The sequence below is a fragment of the Leuciscus leuciscus genome (assembly GCF_965113295.1).
Source record: "Leuciscus leuciscus genome assembly, chromosome: 24".
NCBI classification, from domain to species: Eukaryota; Metazoa; Chordata; class Actinopteri; order Cypriniformes; family Leuciscidae; genus Leuciscus; species Leuciscus leuciscus.
In genome coordinates this window covers 23,805,074-23,821,678 of record NC_138723.1, presented here as the reverse complement: position 1 = coordinate 23,821,678, position 16,605 = coordinate 23,805,074, and the positions used below count along the sequence as shown (strand labels likewise).

Here is a 16,605-nt window from a genome sequence, read left to right as displayed (position 1 = left end):
TTAGGCCCAGTTAGCCCCTGCTGGTAAATGCCGTAACTACACCATCTGGCTGCAAAAAGCATCTTATTCCACTGACAGCCTTTCAAAGTACCATTTACATTGACCAATGTTTTTTTTTTTTTTTTTAGATAAATCACAAATATTTCATTATGTTATAGTGGTACTTTAAAAAAATATATAATTATTAATATTAAAATCTATAGTTAATACAAATATTTAACATTAGTTCTATTTTCTTATTTGAGGACTTTTGAAGTGTGAAATTTGTAACTTTTTTGCTACTTTTTCCATGTTTTGTTGAGGTCATTACAAATCTTGGTTTTGCATAATGCCTTGACATTTGATATCCTTTTCATGGAGTCTCTCAGAATGATCTATAATGTTCTTTTTTTAAATATTTTTTTTTATTCAATGCAATTTGTTCAAGTTTCTTTCTCAGTTGTTTTAAATTACAGTTGCAAATTAGATCATTCTTTTTGTGAGTTTAGTGAATATCTTCAGCTAACACTTGATTCATGTAGAATACCTGCAGTTTTTAAAAACGGCATGAGTTGCATTAAAAGCATAGATTTTCATCAATCCAATTCCAATGAATATGACTACATATTCCGCACTCTGTAGGCAAGATATTTTTGAATCTGATTGTTAATACAGGCAGATTTATGGCAATAAATATTCTATTTAATGAATTATTTAAAACCTGCTTCAATTTCATTCGAATGTAGTTCAATCAAGATGGCAAGTTGAGATCAAAGAGATAAACCATTTAAAACAGCCCAGATTGACATAGGAACATGCTGGTCCTCTGTGAACAGCTCTTTAGGCTTCACTGTAAATGTAGCTAGTGGTTATGGCCTGAAATATGTAAACTGTCTTTCATGTAAGAATTCTGCAGTCACAGCATTTTTCTTTCAGCCTGCAGTGACATTAAGCGCTAATGTTCCAACTAACTATCTTAAGACTGAAACAAGCGACTTGGAAATGGGTGTCTTCCTGATTTCCACTGTGAAGAAAGAAGGAACTTCTGCTTATAGTACATCACCAGATATATTTATCCAGTCAAACCCTGCTGAAAATAATATTTTCTCCTTTTATGATTGTGGTTTTGTGTACAAATGAATGTTCAGCACTTATGTTTTGGCCTCTGCTCTCAGTTAAATCCAGGGTTGCTCTTCCTTTTGTATATTTGAAGTTCTGATATTAGCTCATGCTAGTGTTGTAGCCTTCAAGATTTTTGCTTTTGATTCATTATAGTAATAAAATGACCAAAGGACACAGACTGTCTTATCTTAGTTTATGAAGGAACATTTTTCCCTGATAAATCTCTCTGGAATGAATGCCTTTTTGTGTAATTTGAAGATGCTTTGACCCTGAAATTCCAAATACACATCAGAAACACAGTTGACAAGCAGTAATTGTCAAATAAATACATATTGGATTTTAATTATTAAGGTAGGCTACTCAAAATGACGTAGTGTAAGCTATTTGAGGATAATATTAAATTGGACTGAAACTGATACAATGAGAATTAATCAGTTTAATGATAACACATACTAAACACACTTCCAATAAGACATCAAGCACAAATAAAACAACAGACAAACAAACCGCATTTCAAAGACTTTGAGCGATGTCAGTTATGTTTTTTACAGAGGCACTTTGTGGTTCTGTGTCCTCCCTCCAGCAGGGGGCAGCAGCTGCGTTCATGTACCCTCACCTGGGCATGTATTCCTGTGGTAGGCCGCTGATGCTTCTGTCTCTGAGAGCTTTATCTACTGTGTGGATGTATTTGTCTATACGAGCTCTCATCTCAGGGGTGAAGGGGTCAAAAGTCAGGCTACGAGATCCAGGGCGTTTGAAAAGGCCGTCTCTGTTGCTCTCCGTGCAGAGGAGTCTTTCCTCGGAAATGCTGAGGTTCAAGAAAGCGCTGATAGTCTTTAACTGAGGGACTGGATCTTTCTGAAGATTTTCAAAGTGTACCACCAGCAGGCGGTGGGCAAATCGCAGCCAGGCCAGAGCGTGAGACACCCACCAGGTCGAATAGCTGTCCACAAACTCAGACCACTCTGAGAAAAAACAAAACAAAAAACAGCATTATAGTAAAATTAACTAGCATCTCCCACATGCTTAAACCTAGGACTGTTCTTTGGGATAAAAATCGAATTGATATTAAAAATTAAATTCCAGGTTGGCTGTCCTTGTTTGTAGGGCTGCACAATTTGTGATATATGTATATTATATCAATATGGCTATAAAATAATAACAATAATATGAATCCATTATTATTATTATCATTATTACTAAATGAAAATATAAACATTAAATTCAAAATGTAAAATAAAAAATATGAGCATTTAAAGCTGCAGTCCGTAGTTTTTCCTCTTTGTCGCCATCTCTGTTCGAAATCTGTAATTGCAATTATTCGCGGAATTATCAAATTTACGTGGGTTGTGCCTCGGCACGGCACAGCGCGGAGGAATCCAATGTTTTGAATTATGATATGATATAATAATGTGCTGCTGTCAGTCGCCGCGCCGGTGTGGATACTGTCATTCGGAATCACAGATTCTACTTTTTGGAAGTATGACCAACATAAGAATTTTCATCAGAAAATGTCGTCTGAACAAGTAAGTAACATCCACTTTTGTTCTGACCAACTGAGGCAAAAAAAGCATTGCAGTAAATCGCGCTGATTAAATCTAACGATCGCTTATCATATCACGTCAATTCGTACAAATAAATACTTTGTTCTCAAATTGATAATGTTAACAACATCAGCATTGCGTGACTACATTTAATGCCCTTCCGATATTTATCCTTGTTTTCGCATGGGCCCGGTTGCAGTCTCTTTTTTTCTGTAGCCACTTCGAAGTCCGAATGAAGTCTTTTGCATTTTACAATGGGTGATTCTCCAGTTGTCACTGGTGCTTGTCGTTTGAACCTTTCTGGATCCGCCATCAAATTGATAAGTTTAATTATATCAAGTGCTGTGAGAAAAGGCTATAAATCTCCACCTCCAACATCCTAACATGCAATATAGCCTACTAGCCGAGACATCTTCTTTATGTGTACAGATGTGATGTAATAACGCGTCTAATAATAAACAATACTAATATTTATGGCTGTCTTAATTTCTTCATTTTCAAACGTTAAAACACCAAATTTTTATTTTGACAGAAAAACACAGGGAGACCTTAAAGGGTCAGTTCACCCCAAAAAAACTTAAAATTGTCATCAATTGCCCCTGGTTGAGAACCACTGCTCTAAAGTGTCTGAACATACTGTAAGGCTGAAATGAATGCTGTTTCTATCATTAGCACCTTTGCTCCTCCAATGAACGTCCGATGCGTAGCCCAGGTGTCCGGCACACTTGCGGTTGAACTCCGCTATTAGAGAACGATAGGGGTTTCGCATCAGCAGGATGGCAGAGTTGAACATTTCGATCTCTCGCTGGCCGCTTTCATGAGTCTTGATGCAGATGACTCTCCCGCTCTGCCAGTAATCCTTCTCTCCTTTAAAACCTACAGAGATGCAGAAATCTGAGAAGCGCGAGTCTGCATTTGCTTTTCAATTAATCTCATTCTTGCTAGTCTAGGACAAACAATTGAGATGTTTAAGAGGTGTCAGTGTTGATTTTCTTTCTTGTGGGGCAATATCTAAAAGTGTTTGTGTTTCTTATGAGTTCATGTTCTCACTCCTACAGAATCCTAATAAATCTCACGGCTGAAAGGGATGAGGGTTTAAGTGTTATTAGTGGACTCTCACCTTTGTTGTACAGAGATCCGTCAAAGTAATAGCTTCCGGTGTAGAATCCAGTGGCGAGTTCAATCAGGTGACGTAACCAGGTGTTTCCTGCCCCTGGGAAGCTGGACAGGGCCACGAGGGTCCTGGACTTCTGGGGCAGAAATGTCCTTTCTTTGCATGTTGCATCTGAAAGAAAAGATATTTTCTGTTGCAGCAGTAGTTCTTGAAGTTTAAGTTAAATGTTGTAGCATGTTGTAGGTTACCTAACACAGGAGTACTGTACACCCAGTAGTAGTCCTGTTCATAAGGGGAAGTGTGGTTTGTTTTGTTGCCCCTCTCACACATGCGTTCCTGTTCACTCATCTGGATTGTGAAGAGAAATGGGGCATGGCTGCAGAAACAGTGCTGACCTCTCAAAAGGGCCAATGGCAGGTCCTGACGAGTTCACACACAATTACAGGGGTCAGATAAAGCTCTGAATAAACAAACCACATCATGTGTAATGAGCAGTGATGGGCAGCTAAATTATTGTAAACTAGAGCTGCACAATTAATTGTTAAAAGATTACAATCTCGATTCAAACACCATCTTTTCCCTAAATGACAACGATTCGGTTGTCTATTAAATCATTGACTGGTAAGATCACAGCGAACATTCAACTACACAGTATCATTATTTATTTTACAATAACTCATATATCACAGGAGTACTGGGATAAACATTTATATTTCAGATATAAACACTGATGACTACAGAAGTGATCAAAATACAGCATATCACCTTTTTAAAGAAACTTAACGCTTCAAATAAAGATTGTATCAATTACATCATTACACCAGTAGGTGGCGACAAGTGACTGTCATAAAAAAATTGTCATTGAATCATTCATTCAAGAGATTTGTTCAAAAACGCTGATTCATCCAGTAATGAAACAAGTGAAGTATTTATAAGCGAGACATTGAATCATTCAAACGGATTAAAAAAAGAATAATAATTCAAATTAATTCAACATTTTAAAATAGATTGCAGTAAATAACATTTTGTCACAAACTCTAGTAAATTACTTATTTAGTTTAGTTTTGAATTGTGGGAGAATCGTGATCAAGTGTGTTTGCACACACTTGGCTAATAAAGCTCATCCTGATTCTGATTCTATTTTAAATATATCTCAGAAATCTATTCTACAAAAAATCTTGATTCTCAATTTACCCAGAATTGTGCAGACAGACAGATCTAGATTTAATCTAAATAATTACAGTGCGAATTAAGCAGGGGTTTAAGGGAGACTTAATTACTATTATTATTATGAATAATAATAATAAACTCCATCTTCAGTGATTGGCCCCTAATAATAATTTTTTTAAATATATTTAATAATAATAATAAATACACTTTTAATTTGCTACAAAATGATTAATATGAGCAATTATACCTGATCTGTACAGGTCTCGATACACTGCTGAGGAGTGTGTGTCGGCCCAGAGGTCTGGATCAGGAAGTCAGCGGTAGAGTTCTTTGGCCTCTTGAAACAGCCGTGGTAGTGCACAGTTCTGTCTGAGAAACATCGGACAGAAAAACAGAAGTCATCTTGTACAAAGCCTCAGGTGACCCTCCCTCTGTCCTGTAGCAGATGACGTATGAAGTTACAACAAGAGCAGCGCTTACTATCTCACTATCACTATCAACGTTCTGTCTTATCTAGTCATACTCAATCCATGCCCATTTAGGCACACGGTTCCAGGCCTTTAAACTAGTTCTTCTCTAATCCATTACTCACAAAATATAATAAACATTATTATATATGTGTGTGGCCCATTCAAGCAGAACTGTATGTTTACAGTATAATACTTCTGCCTAATGCCCGGTACCAGTGTGTTTGCTACTATGACCTACATCTATTGACTAGCCAATAAAAATGCAACAGGAAATGGCTTATTGATCGATGCGACATAGCATTAAGACATGGCATTACTTTCCTCAAGCTCCATTTACCAAAATTAGCATGCCAAGTTGGCCTCTTTTCCCTAGCCATGACCGCGTCCATATTCTCCTCCTTCACTTCCTCCTCTTTTTTTCAGCGTACATAAAAACCACAACTGCCAAACTGTGATTCATCTTGCTCTATTCGTTTACCACTAGCGCACACTGATGATGTTCTATTCTTCTATCCTAACTTGCGTCGTAGCCTACGATTCAATAGGTGTCATCATCATACAGTCTCCATACACAGTACATGTCGTACCCAAGTTTAATAGATCCATGTCGCACAGTATGATTTGTAATAATCTTATAGGATTGCTGAAATCTGTAGCAGGCTTTAATGTGACTCACATCTTCTCTGTCCTGGAAGACGATCCTCAACCCTGTAAACAGAAATGCGTTCCACCCCTCCGCAGGGGTATCCCTTCTCTCCCCGGCAATCCAGATTACAGTCCTCTCCCCGAGCCCGGCGGGAACAGACCCGGTTGCCACAATGGCACTCCGCTCCATACTCCAGCCCAGCGTACCGGAACCCACTGCAAAAGAGCAAACCTTCACTTCTGAGGAATGTACATTCAGATACAGATACACATACACATACACATGTACATTCTATTCTATTCTATTCTATTCTATTCTATTATACTCTACCAGTCTTATCTCATCTTTTCAGTGACACTTTAGAATACGGTTTAATTAGTTAACATTAGTTAATGCATTAGGTATGATGAACTAACAATGAATAACATTTTTACAGCATTTATCTGTTAATGTTAATTTATAAATATGCCTATAATTTATTGTTCATTTGTTCATTCACAATACATGAACTAATGCTATTGCAATGATAAAAATTACATTAACTGATGCAATTTTAAAAGTTAAAAATGTATTAGGATATGTAGAATGTAAACAAAATAAATAAATGCTGTAAAGGTTTTGTTCATTATAAATTCACGTTAACTATAGCTAATGATTTCTGAAGGATTATGTGACACAGAAGACTGGAGTAATAGTTGATGAAAATTCAGCTCTGCCATCACAGGAATACATTACATTTTAAAATGTATTAAAATAGAAAGACGTTATTTTAAATTATAATAATATTTGACCATATTACTCTTTTTACTGTATTTTGATTAAAAAAATGCAGCCTTGGTGAGCATAAAAGACATCTTTCAAAAACAATTTTTTTTATAATTACAAACTTTTGGCCGGTAGTGTGGGACTTCTCTTTCTATCCACCTTATTTAATCGGTGGTGCAGACTTTTGTAAATTTAATGTGCAAGGCTTCAAGTGTCAGCCACTTTGTTATTTTTTTTATTGTACAAAAACAGTCATTATGTTGATTTAATGTTGCAAACTGATATTTGTTATCATATTATTTTAATTTATTATCGTGCTAACAAACACACTGGTTTGTAGAGCAAATTAGTTTTACCATTTATTGCACTTTGCTATTCGTCTAGTTTTACTATTCTTCTAGTTAATTACCTAAAAATACAAATGAACCAAAATTCTCGCACATTCACAGGTAATAGCTTACCCCCGCTTTGCTAAGTAAAAACATCAAAAAGTATCTGTTGGCATTTCCTAAATAAAGCATTGTTTTAATTTGAGCAGTGAATATATTTTTTGTATTTTAAAATAATGCTTTTAGAATGGAATTTCTGTCTTTTTAAATGGTTGAAGCATGTATGTATTTTGAATGCTCTTTCTCTGGATGGACTCCAGATCAGTCACACCAGCCAGCTCACATTCTGCCCCCTGCTTCTGTGGATGAACACTGAACGCATTCTTCTAAAAGAACACGGTTTCTTTCATTTATCTTTCATTTTCATCCCTTCAGACGTTACCTCTCTGAGCAGGTGTCCTGACACAAGGCGCTGGTCATTTTACGGAAATCATAAAGAACTGTCCCGCCCAGTGCATGCTCCGTTTCGTTGTTTATAAAACATCCAATGTAGGTCCCTTGTTGGAAACAATAAAAAAAAAAAGCAATATAAACAGTTTAGAATAATTATAAAAAATCTTACATTTAAGATGGGTAATTCTATTTTACAAACATTACCTTTATGTCTGGCTTCCTTGTGTGACAGATTATGTTTAGAAGATCTTTTCTGTTCAGCATTACCGTGAAACCAGTGGCGTCTCAGATGCCTGATTTCCAGGTTACGAGATATGAGGTGCTTCTGGTCCATTATATTGCCTGTCTGCTCAAGAGGTTGGTTCTCCATCTCCTGGATGACATTCCTCCTGTACAACCACCTGGCAGCAGGTACTTCCAGTGCTCTAGGTGGCGCTGGTAGGGAAGGGAGCGCCATGGTATCCGTTTCTCTCTGAAATGTCTCCACACTGGAGCGCTGAAGCAGTAACACGCTTCCTGCCATGATGTAAGCCACACCCAGAAAAAACAGGAGCAATTGAGCTCTCCTTAAAAAGGATGGCTTGGCCATCCTGGTTCAAACCATCCAGATGGATGTCAAACAAGATCCTTCCACTTATACAGGACAACTGAAGAGAAGATGATATGTTCTAGAAGGCGCTGTGATCTTCATCTTTTAGAGAAGATTTAGCTCTTGGTGTCTTCACCATCTACTAGTTCACAGGACCTAAAATAAATAGAAAAGGACTGTCAGTATGAATACAATATCAGATAATCAGATAAAAACACATCCCTCCACTCAGATCTGAACCATAAATATCTAACAACTCAAAGGAATGTGAATCACTTGTCATATTTCTTCATAGAGGTTTCGGCCCTTTGGGGCTAATGAGCTGTTTTTGATGAATCAATAAGAGTCCAATTACCATTTTCCCTTTTGATATATTAAACATGTTTGGAAAACTGAAGAGAACCTGCTTGCAGAAACACAGGTGAGGTATGAAAACATCAACTGAAGGAATCGCTGAATTGTGTCTCTTGGTCTTCATTTGTGCCTGGTGCTTTATGGGATGTGAGTTGTCTGTCCATCAGAGTGATGGGCTGGAAGAAATTTCTGCCTGTGGGAGGAAAGAGCTGTCCATCCTGCTGAACTTCATATCACAGATCAAGGAGCTCATTCATATTGCAGAAAGAGAGAAGACATCCAGTGCAGATTCGTCAGTGTATAGCACAGCTTATAAAATAACTCAGTGTCTAAGGAAATCTGATGTTTTGCCAAAGCACTATACTTTGCAACTGAAATCTTTTACCATTTTTGATTAGTATAGCCTAACTCTTAGTAATATTTAGGATTCAATACATGCTCAGTCGTTGTGGTAATGTAGATTATCACAGAAATGAATATCCACTTGTCCCTCCTTTAAAAATAAAATAAAAAAATCTGTTACAGTGACACACTTACAGTGGAAGTGAATTAATGGACCAAATTGTAAATGTTACAATGCTCGATGTTGCAATAGTATGATTTAAGTGTGTAAAGTTACAATTTTACAGCTTCACTGCCAGGACAACACAATGCCATTTAACACTAAAATCGTAAACGACTGTAAAACTGATGAACCTTTCAGCTCAAATAATACAAGTTTTATCAGAAGAAAGAATTGTAAGCTTCACATTTCTTCTTTTTTAATACTCCAAAAATTGGAAGTAAGTAAAAGAAAGACACAAATGCTGTCAATTGAACTTAACTTATTTGTTCCAGGAATATTCCTTAAAATCCCTTAAAGGATGCAACAGCTACTAGATCAATCATTTTGACAATGTTATCTCCTAATATATAACAGATTTCCATCAGGACTCTACAAATAACAGCCAAGCAAACAACATATGGCATCGCTCTTTTAAATTCATCATCTGTACTGAAATGTTTGACACTTTCGTCTTGTAGAATCTGTGGGAAACTGCTTTTGCTTTGCGCTGAGAGGATTCTCTAGGAAAATGGCACTCGTTTCTATGTGTCTGACTCTGCAGTCACTTGTGCAGCCTAACATAGAAAATGAAATCATTTAGATGCTGATGGAAAAACCTTTCTCTTCATGATAGGAATGAGAGGTCTATCTGATGATCAACCTCCAAACAAATCAGCACATTATCAGACAATTTACAAGGTTTCTCTCTCTCGCTCGGCTATACATGGGCACATCACATCTTTTCTTTGGGTATACTTGCTCTTTTGCTTGATGCATCACTCAGCATTAGTATCAGAGATTATGAAAATTTTGTTAAAATTTTAGTCTTGTGGTGAGGGGTCTCTGCAAAACTCTATCTTTTTTAATTTTTTTTTGCATGTTAGTAGGCTAGCCTAAGGCATAAATTCAGCAAGACTGAATTTACAAGAGAAAACGAAATGTTACAAAAGTCACAATGGTTATTTAAAATGCACTTTAATGTTAAAAGGAAGCAGAAGTAGTGGTCATTACATCAAACCAATGTCAAAACTTTTCAGACGCAAGCTGTCAATCATTTAAAAGGAAACTTCCAAATGCTCTTTATAAATGGGCTACTGTACGATATTTACAATTCAATTATGCATACGGCTGAGCTCAGATAAGCGTCAGATATTATTAGAGTGTATACTAAGATAAGAGTCAGACACGCTTGTTACCTTACTTCTTACCTCTGTGTTACTGTGGTTCCTCGGATCAGGTGCAGTTCAAACGGACGCGGATGTGTCCAGTAGCAGCTCACGCGCTTCCACTGAAGAGTGTCCGCTGATTCCTGACTGGATATTCCCACCGGCTCTTCCCCGCAGCTGAACGCTTTCTGTCGATTATAAAATACTGTTTTCATCGCATGTTTTTACTGCTATTAACGGTTTTTTACATTTTCTGCAGTTTTGAACGACTTTGAACGTGTCTGTGCTTCCTGTTGTAGACGTTAGAGAGAAGTGAGCGAGAGTCGTGCAGAATATTAAAACGGCGTTGTTGTTTTTTCCAAAGCAGCGTGTAAAACACGGACTGATCTGAGTCTGACGCGTTCAGATGAGCGTATAGAGGAGCCGCTGCTGTCAAGCTTTACACCCCCCACCCAAACTCTCTGCCTGTGCCTACACAGGGACCCCCGGTATAAAATAACTAAATTACTTAACATTCTATAGCCTACTAATGTATATTAAGAACATTAACTAACAATATTAGCCTACATTTAAAATGCTACCCCACCACCATTTTAATGAGAATAATTGGGTTAAAAATAGGCTTACTTTTCTTTAAACAAAATGTTATTATTATTTTGAATTATTTTTTTATTTTTTTCCTCAAACACTTAAAATAGGTACTGTTCTCTGTGCAGCATTACACAGTATGATTAATGTTGATTTAATCACAGGCTTTCAAAAATAAGCTTTATGCTTCCATTTTGTTTTTAAATGTGGATCATGAATACATATTTTTATTTGGACATCCATGCAGATTTGCAATGCATCAGAGAGGTCCACTGATGTTGGGCATTTGGTTTTTTGAGTTCCTCTGGCTACAGAGATCAGGCACTATCTGTGCTGAGCAGAACAGAGGCTTTGTTTTTGTGGAGACGGATCGAGCACATTCATCTGGGAAAAGCACACACACACACGCTAAAAAGAAAGAGACACAAGCACACTCATATTGAGATACATTTTCTTGACATTGCAACATACCCAGAACAAATAACACAAACCGATGCATTCTGTGCCCATTGACATTTAAATATCTGGCATACGATGCCAGACAGTTGTTCCTCTATATTCTGTATACATTAGTAGGCCTGCTGTAAAAGTTAAAATTATCTATGGGGCAGGCCTAATAGGTAAGAGAGTCGGACTGGTAACCCAAAGGTTGCAAGGCACCTAACCCCCAATCGCTCCCTGGGCTCCGCAGCAAAAAATGTCTGCCCACTGCTCCAGGTGTGTGTGTCATGGTTTGCAGTGTGTGTTCACTACTCACTATTCCTAACCTGTGTGCACTGAGTTGGATGGGTTAAATGCAGAGGACAAATTCTGAGTATGGGTAACCATACTTATCCTTCACATGTCACTTTCACTTTCATTAAAATATTTGAGCATTAGTGTTCCAAATTCTTTTTTATTTTGTGCCATCACAAAATTCACAACCAGCAGCTACAACCAGATGAATTCTCTTCAGAATTTCCAACTGTCTCCACCACACAATTATATTCATTCAATACAGTGTGAAAATCTTGTATATTACTTCCATAAAACTGTTCTCAATGATATTTTGAGTCCCTTTGAGCAACAGTCTGTATGAGTGAGTCATGTCCACTAGGGGCTTGTGTTCCTTGCGCTCGCTTTGTTAATGTGTTTTTGAGGTTTGTCCCTCAGGAACACTGACTGCAGAACAGTGCGCCAGGTTTTCAAGTAATTATATTGCACTTATGTTCAGGGTCAGGGACCCATCAACAAATTGATTCCATTTAGTCCTGGCGGCTGGACCCAGTGGGGAAAAACAGATTAAAATCTCTTGATGACCGCACTGCTTGAGGCACAAACCACAGATACGATCAGCTGCCCTGCACACCTGTCTGTGATGAGAGCCATCTACACCCTAACTGTCTGCAGGGCTCCAGACTAACATTTGAGAACCGTAGCACCAGTGCCACTATAATTCTACAGATGGCACCAGCACCTGATCTGGTAGGCATTATAAATAAAGGTCATTTAATCATAAAATTACTAGGTTACACTTTATTTCGATAGTCCACTTTAGACATTCAAACTATAAGTAACTTTTCAACTACATGTGAACTAACTGTCATTAGAGTATTAGTAAGCTGCAGTAGACTGTCAGACTGTTAGATTATGGTTAGGTGTTAAGGTTCGGGTTGTAGGAGAATAAGTTGACTTGTAGTTGCCAAGTTACTTATAGTCTGTAGAATATCTGTTGGGGGACCAACACAATGAAGAGTTAGCAGATATTAAGCAGACAGTTTACTAATACTCTAATGATAGTTAGTTGACATGTAGCTCCAAAGTTACTTATAGCTAGTAGAATTTCTAAAGTGGACTATCGAGATAAAGTGTTACCAATTATTATTATTTTGCATTAATAAGTGCAGTAACTAATAATATTAGGCCTACATGTTTATTTCTTGAAAATGCACATTTGACCGTAAAGCACGTGAGTTTGAGTTCAGAGGCAGATAAAATTCACTTATATTAACAACAGTAACATATAAAAGTGAAAAAGTGTATTTTTATTTTTGATCAACCCTATTTTTGATCAACATCAGTTCACAGTGTTATTGTATACATTGATTTATTGTTTAATATGTTATGATTATGTTTTCATATTGTTTACCTTTGATTAATGATATTATTTGTGATCATGGTATTGGTTCAAATGCATATGTAATAGCACTGACATTGAACTGAATGTGTTTCCGTTGTCATGGGAGTTAATCGACCCCTACAGATGGTATGATCTCCTAGTGTTTGGCGGGAAGATATCATATACAAAGGAGTGAGGCTAGTTGAGCCGGGGAGAGACGGGCCAAGGGCCAGAGCTTGTACAGCCAAATGCTGTAAGATGTGAGTCTTCATTGTCAGAAGCTTTTTCCTCGAGGCTAGATCTGATGCCATGTTTTGCTGCTCTCAGCATGTTTAATTTATTTTTTGTACCGTCTATTTTGAGTATTTTTGATGATTTGTTTTGTTTATTTTGAACTTCATTTGGAGCACGTGTGCAGAGACAGCTGTCCTAATAAATTCACTTGGACTTGAACTCTGAATACCTACGTTGTACTCAACTCATTCCATCATTTCCCAGGCCTATCGGCAAACAAATTTCTGCTACAACTCAGGGTAACTGTATACAATCAGACCTCTGACACCTAGCCATTGCGGCTTTCCTACATCAGGCGGCAGTGGTTGTAAAGGTATCCTGACACAAATACCACCAAAGAAACCAGATGGAGCTGAGAGCAAAGAAGATTTTAAACCAGCAGAGCAACTGGAGGCAACAAGTTCATCTCCAACGCATGACGAAATGACTTTAGGTAGTACGTCAGAGCAGATCATCCCATAGAACGTCTGAGCAGATGGACACAATGCTACAAACTTTTTTACATAGTCAACAGCAAAGAGAAGAACGGAAAAGGAAGCACAATGCACGAGCACAAATATCGGATACTTCAACACCAATTCGTACAACTACAGTCCAAAGTTCATCATGAAAAACCGGAACGACTGGCAAGAGGAGCGTCAGTGGTGAGTTACACACCAGAGGCTTAAGATTTGATTTCGGATTCAAATGTGCGTGAGAATTCAATGAACTACTGTGTTAAACAGATGATACTTGACACGTTTAAAATTAACCCAGAATCCTTCTGTCTACGGTTCTGTCAGCAGAGATACTCGAGATCCAAGTGCAAGTGAATAAGAGTTTATTAACAGTGATAATGAATATAAGCAAGGCAAATAGTCAAAGGTAGCAAGGCAATAGATGCAAATCCTTGAAGCAAGATGATCACCGTAGACTTACAGTAATCCACAACGGATAGAAGAATCCTCACAAGACCAGAATCCAAACTCACGTCTGGAACAGGAACTGAGGGCTAGAGAGACACTGGTAAGGCTCACGACAGGACAGGTACCAAACAAGGATCTGAACGACACTATTGCATCATAATATTTGTTTGCTTGCAACGGAGCCGATCAGGCAAAATCACTGCAGAGTACCAGCACGCCTGATCCCAGCCTTGAAACAGGAAGTGCAAATGATGCTGGAGTCTGACATTATCGAGCCTTCAACAAGTGAATGGTGTAGCCCAGTCGTACTGGTGCCAAAGAAAGACAGGATACTCAGATTCTGCGTTGATTTCTCAAAACTGAATGCAGTATCAGCTTTCGACCCTTATCCGATGCCAAGAGTCAACAAGTTGATCGAATGACTTGGCAAAGCTAAGTATTTGACAACTTTAGATCTGTGCAAAGGATATTGGCAAGTGCCACTGACTGATTCTGCTAAGAACTTGACTGTTTTTCGTGTTCCTGCAGGGCTATATCATTTAAAGTACTGTATTTACCGTTTGGTCTGCACGGGGCCGCAGCAACCTTCCAGCACCTGGTGGATCAAGTGCTGAGGGGTCTGGACAGCTTTGCAGCAGCGTAGTCCTGGGAACAGCATCTGGAACACCTGGCAAAGGTGTTTGAAAGAATTCAACGGGCAGGTCTGGTTGAAAACGCAAAGAAATGCCAGATCGCCAAACAAGAAGTTTCTTTCTTGGGCTACATTGCTGGAGGAGGTTCAGTGAGACCTCAAGTGGACAAACTACAAGCAATTTTGTCATGTGTCAGATCCTTTTTAGGTTTGATAGGCTGGCACAAAAGGTTTATACCTAACTTTGCCAGCAGAGCGACGCTGTGTCTGTTTGATCTGATATCTATGGTTTATAAAAGATAATTCTGGAGTAAATTTGAATGCTTCTGACTAGCGATGTTATTAAAACTGTGGTGAATTCAAAAGGCCGCAGTCTGGAGCCCTGCTGTCTGTCTTTCTCTCTCTGACTGACTTCACACTCTTTTTTAGCGACAGTTTTATTTGCTTAGGCTGTTTAAAAAACTGCAGCTGATGTGACTTTCACAATCTGTCAAACAGAATTGGTGCTCCAGCATGCAAAAATTGTGCAGATCATTTTCTGTGAATTTTTAATTGCTGTGGTTAAGACCGGGATGAAATGATTAAGCTCAATTTAAAAAATTTAAAAAGTGATAAAAAATTCAACAAGTTTTCTTGTTGGTTGGCAGTTAATTTGCTGGTTTACCTTTATTCATAGATGTATTAACTTATTCCAGATGCCATAAATGAATTGATTCAAACACAATTCTCATTTATAATACAGAGAGTTCCAGTCCTGGATGCTGTCAATACAGCCTTTCAGTCGTGCAGAATATAGTAAGCATGGTACGCACCCATAGAAAACACATTGTTCTTTTGTCAACTATTGTTATTTTTTATTTTATAAAGGGATTACAGGTAGGACCTAGTAATCAAAGTTTGGCTGGTTAGCAAGGTTCAGTTTGCTGACAATATTCTGACAATTTATTTATTTATTTGCAATATGTGTGTGTATATATATTGCATGGTCTCTTATTCCTTATTATAAACGCTCTTTTAAATGTTACAAGATTGCAGCTTGTCAATACAAGCAGCTTCTAAATAATTTTGGACGAAAACAGGCATTGAATTTGAGCACTGCTCAGTAAACATTTGAAAATTGATGTTTATGCTGAAATAATAAAATCAGTATCTGAGATTGTTCTGTTTATTTGTAAACAAAGCCTTGCATCAGAACAAGCTGAGAGGAAACTAAATTAAATGTACTCTAATTTATCCAAAGACCTAAAGTGACATGGTGAATGCAGTGTTTTAATGATTTTCTTTTGCTTTATTTCACCCAGTTACCCTGAGAGAATAGCTTTTATTGGGCCAGAGCTTTCCATGGACTATAATTAAATGCGTTTTTCAATCTCTTTTTCTTTTGTGTGTCAGCGGTTATGGGTAAATCACAGTGTGAAAGACAGCCTTCACGTTGGTGTTTTGTCCGAATGAACCACCTCTTTGTGTGCTGAAGTCTGTCTTCACATTAGGTAAAAGAAAAGCTTGAATAAAGACAGTGGAGATGTCTTTCTTTCTCTGACCTTTTTATTCTTTAATGAGGGTCTGCTGTCTGGAAGCACCAACTATGCTAATGAACAGAGCAGGAATGAAGACAATGCTACTAAAATCACAGCACTGAATTACACTTCAGACTCCTGTCATAATGTAGGCCGATCACATTTATAGGAGAGTGCTGTGACTGGAAACCGGATTGAACAGAACTAAATGACGTTGACATCAATTTAGGGATCTCGCACGTGCATTCGCTGATGTGTACAGAATACCATAGTAAAATATTCAGTTTTTCCTGAACCACTTAATCAGTGTTGCCACAACACCACTAC

At 37.8% G+C, this 16,605-nt stretch overlaps 1 protein-coding gene across 2 annotated transcripts; it reads right to left on the bottom strand.

The window, feature by feature from the left end:
- Window positions 1-1,537: 1,537 nt before the first annotated feature.
- Window positions 1,538-10,630, bottom strand: wscd1b (WSC domain containing 1b). Of its 2 annotated transcripts, none has more exons than XM_082157052.1 (9): window positions 10,288-10,630; window positions 7,797-8,337; window positions 7,582-7,696; window positions 6,076-6,260; window positions 5,177-5,298; window positions 4,008-4,179; window positions 3,766-3,930; window positions 3,321-3,521; window positions 1,538-2,066 (listed from the first exon to the last, which is right to left on the bottom strand). In XM_082157052.1, exons 2-9 carry the CDS (start codon window positions 8,179-8,181, stop codon window positions 1,714-1,716), a joined length of 1,698 nt encoding a protein of 565 aa, XP_082013178.1. In that variant the 5' UTR covers window positions 8,182-8,337; window positions 10,288-10,630; the 3' UTR covers window positions 1,538-1,713. The 2 variants fall into 2 exon arrangements, with proteins under 2 accessions (XP_082013178.1, XP_082013179.1); XM_082157053.1 differs by lacking the exon at window positions 10,288-10,630 and adding an exon at window positions 8,585-8,616.
- Window positions 10,631-16,605: the final 5,975 nt, after the last annotated feature.

What these genes read in the sequence shown, in the direction of transcription:
- wscd1b (XM_082157052.1), bottom strand. Translation starts at nt 8,181, where the DNA reads ATGGCCAAGCCATCCTTTTTAAGGAGAGCTCAATTGCTCCTGTTTTTT. An exon ending in CGGATCTCTGTACAACAAAG is followed by an intron (nt 3,522 to 3,765) that starts GTGAGAGTCCAC and finishes GCATCTCTGTAG; the next exon opens with GTTTTAAAGGAGAGAAGGAT. An exon ending in CGTTCATTGGAGGAGCAAAG is followed by an intron (nt 2,067 to 3,320) that starts GTGCTAATGATA and finishes GTTTTTTCTCAG; the next exon opens with AGTGGTCTGAGTTTGTGGAC.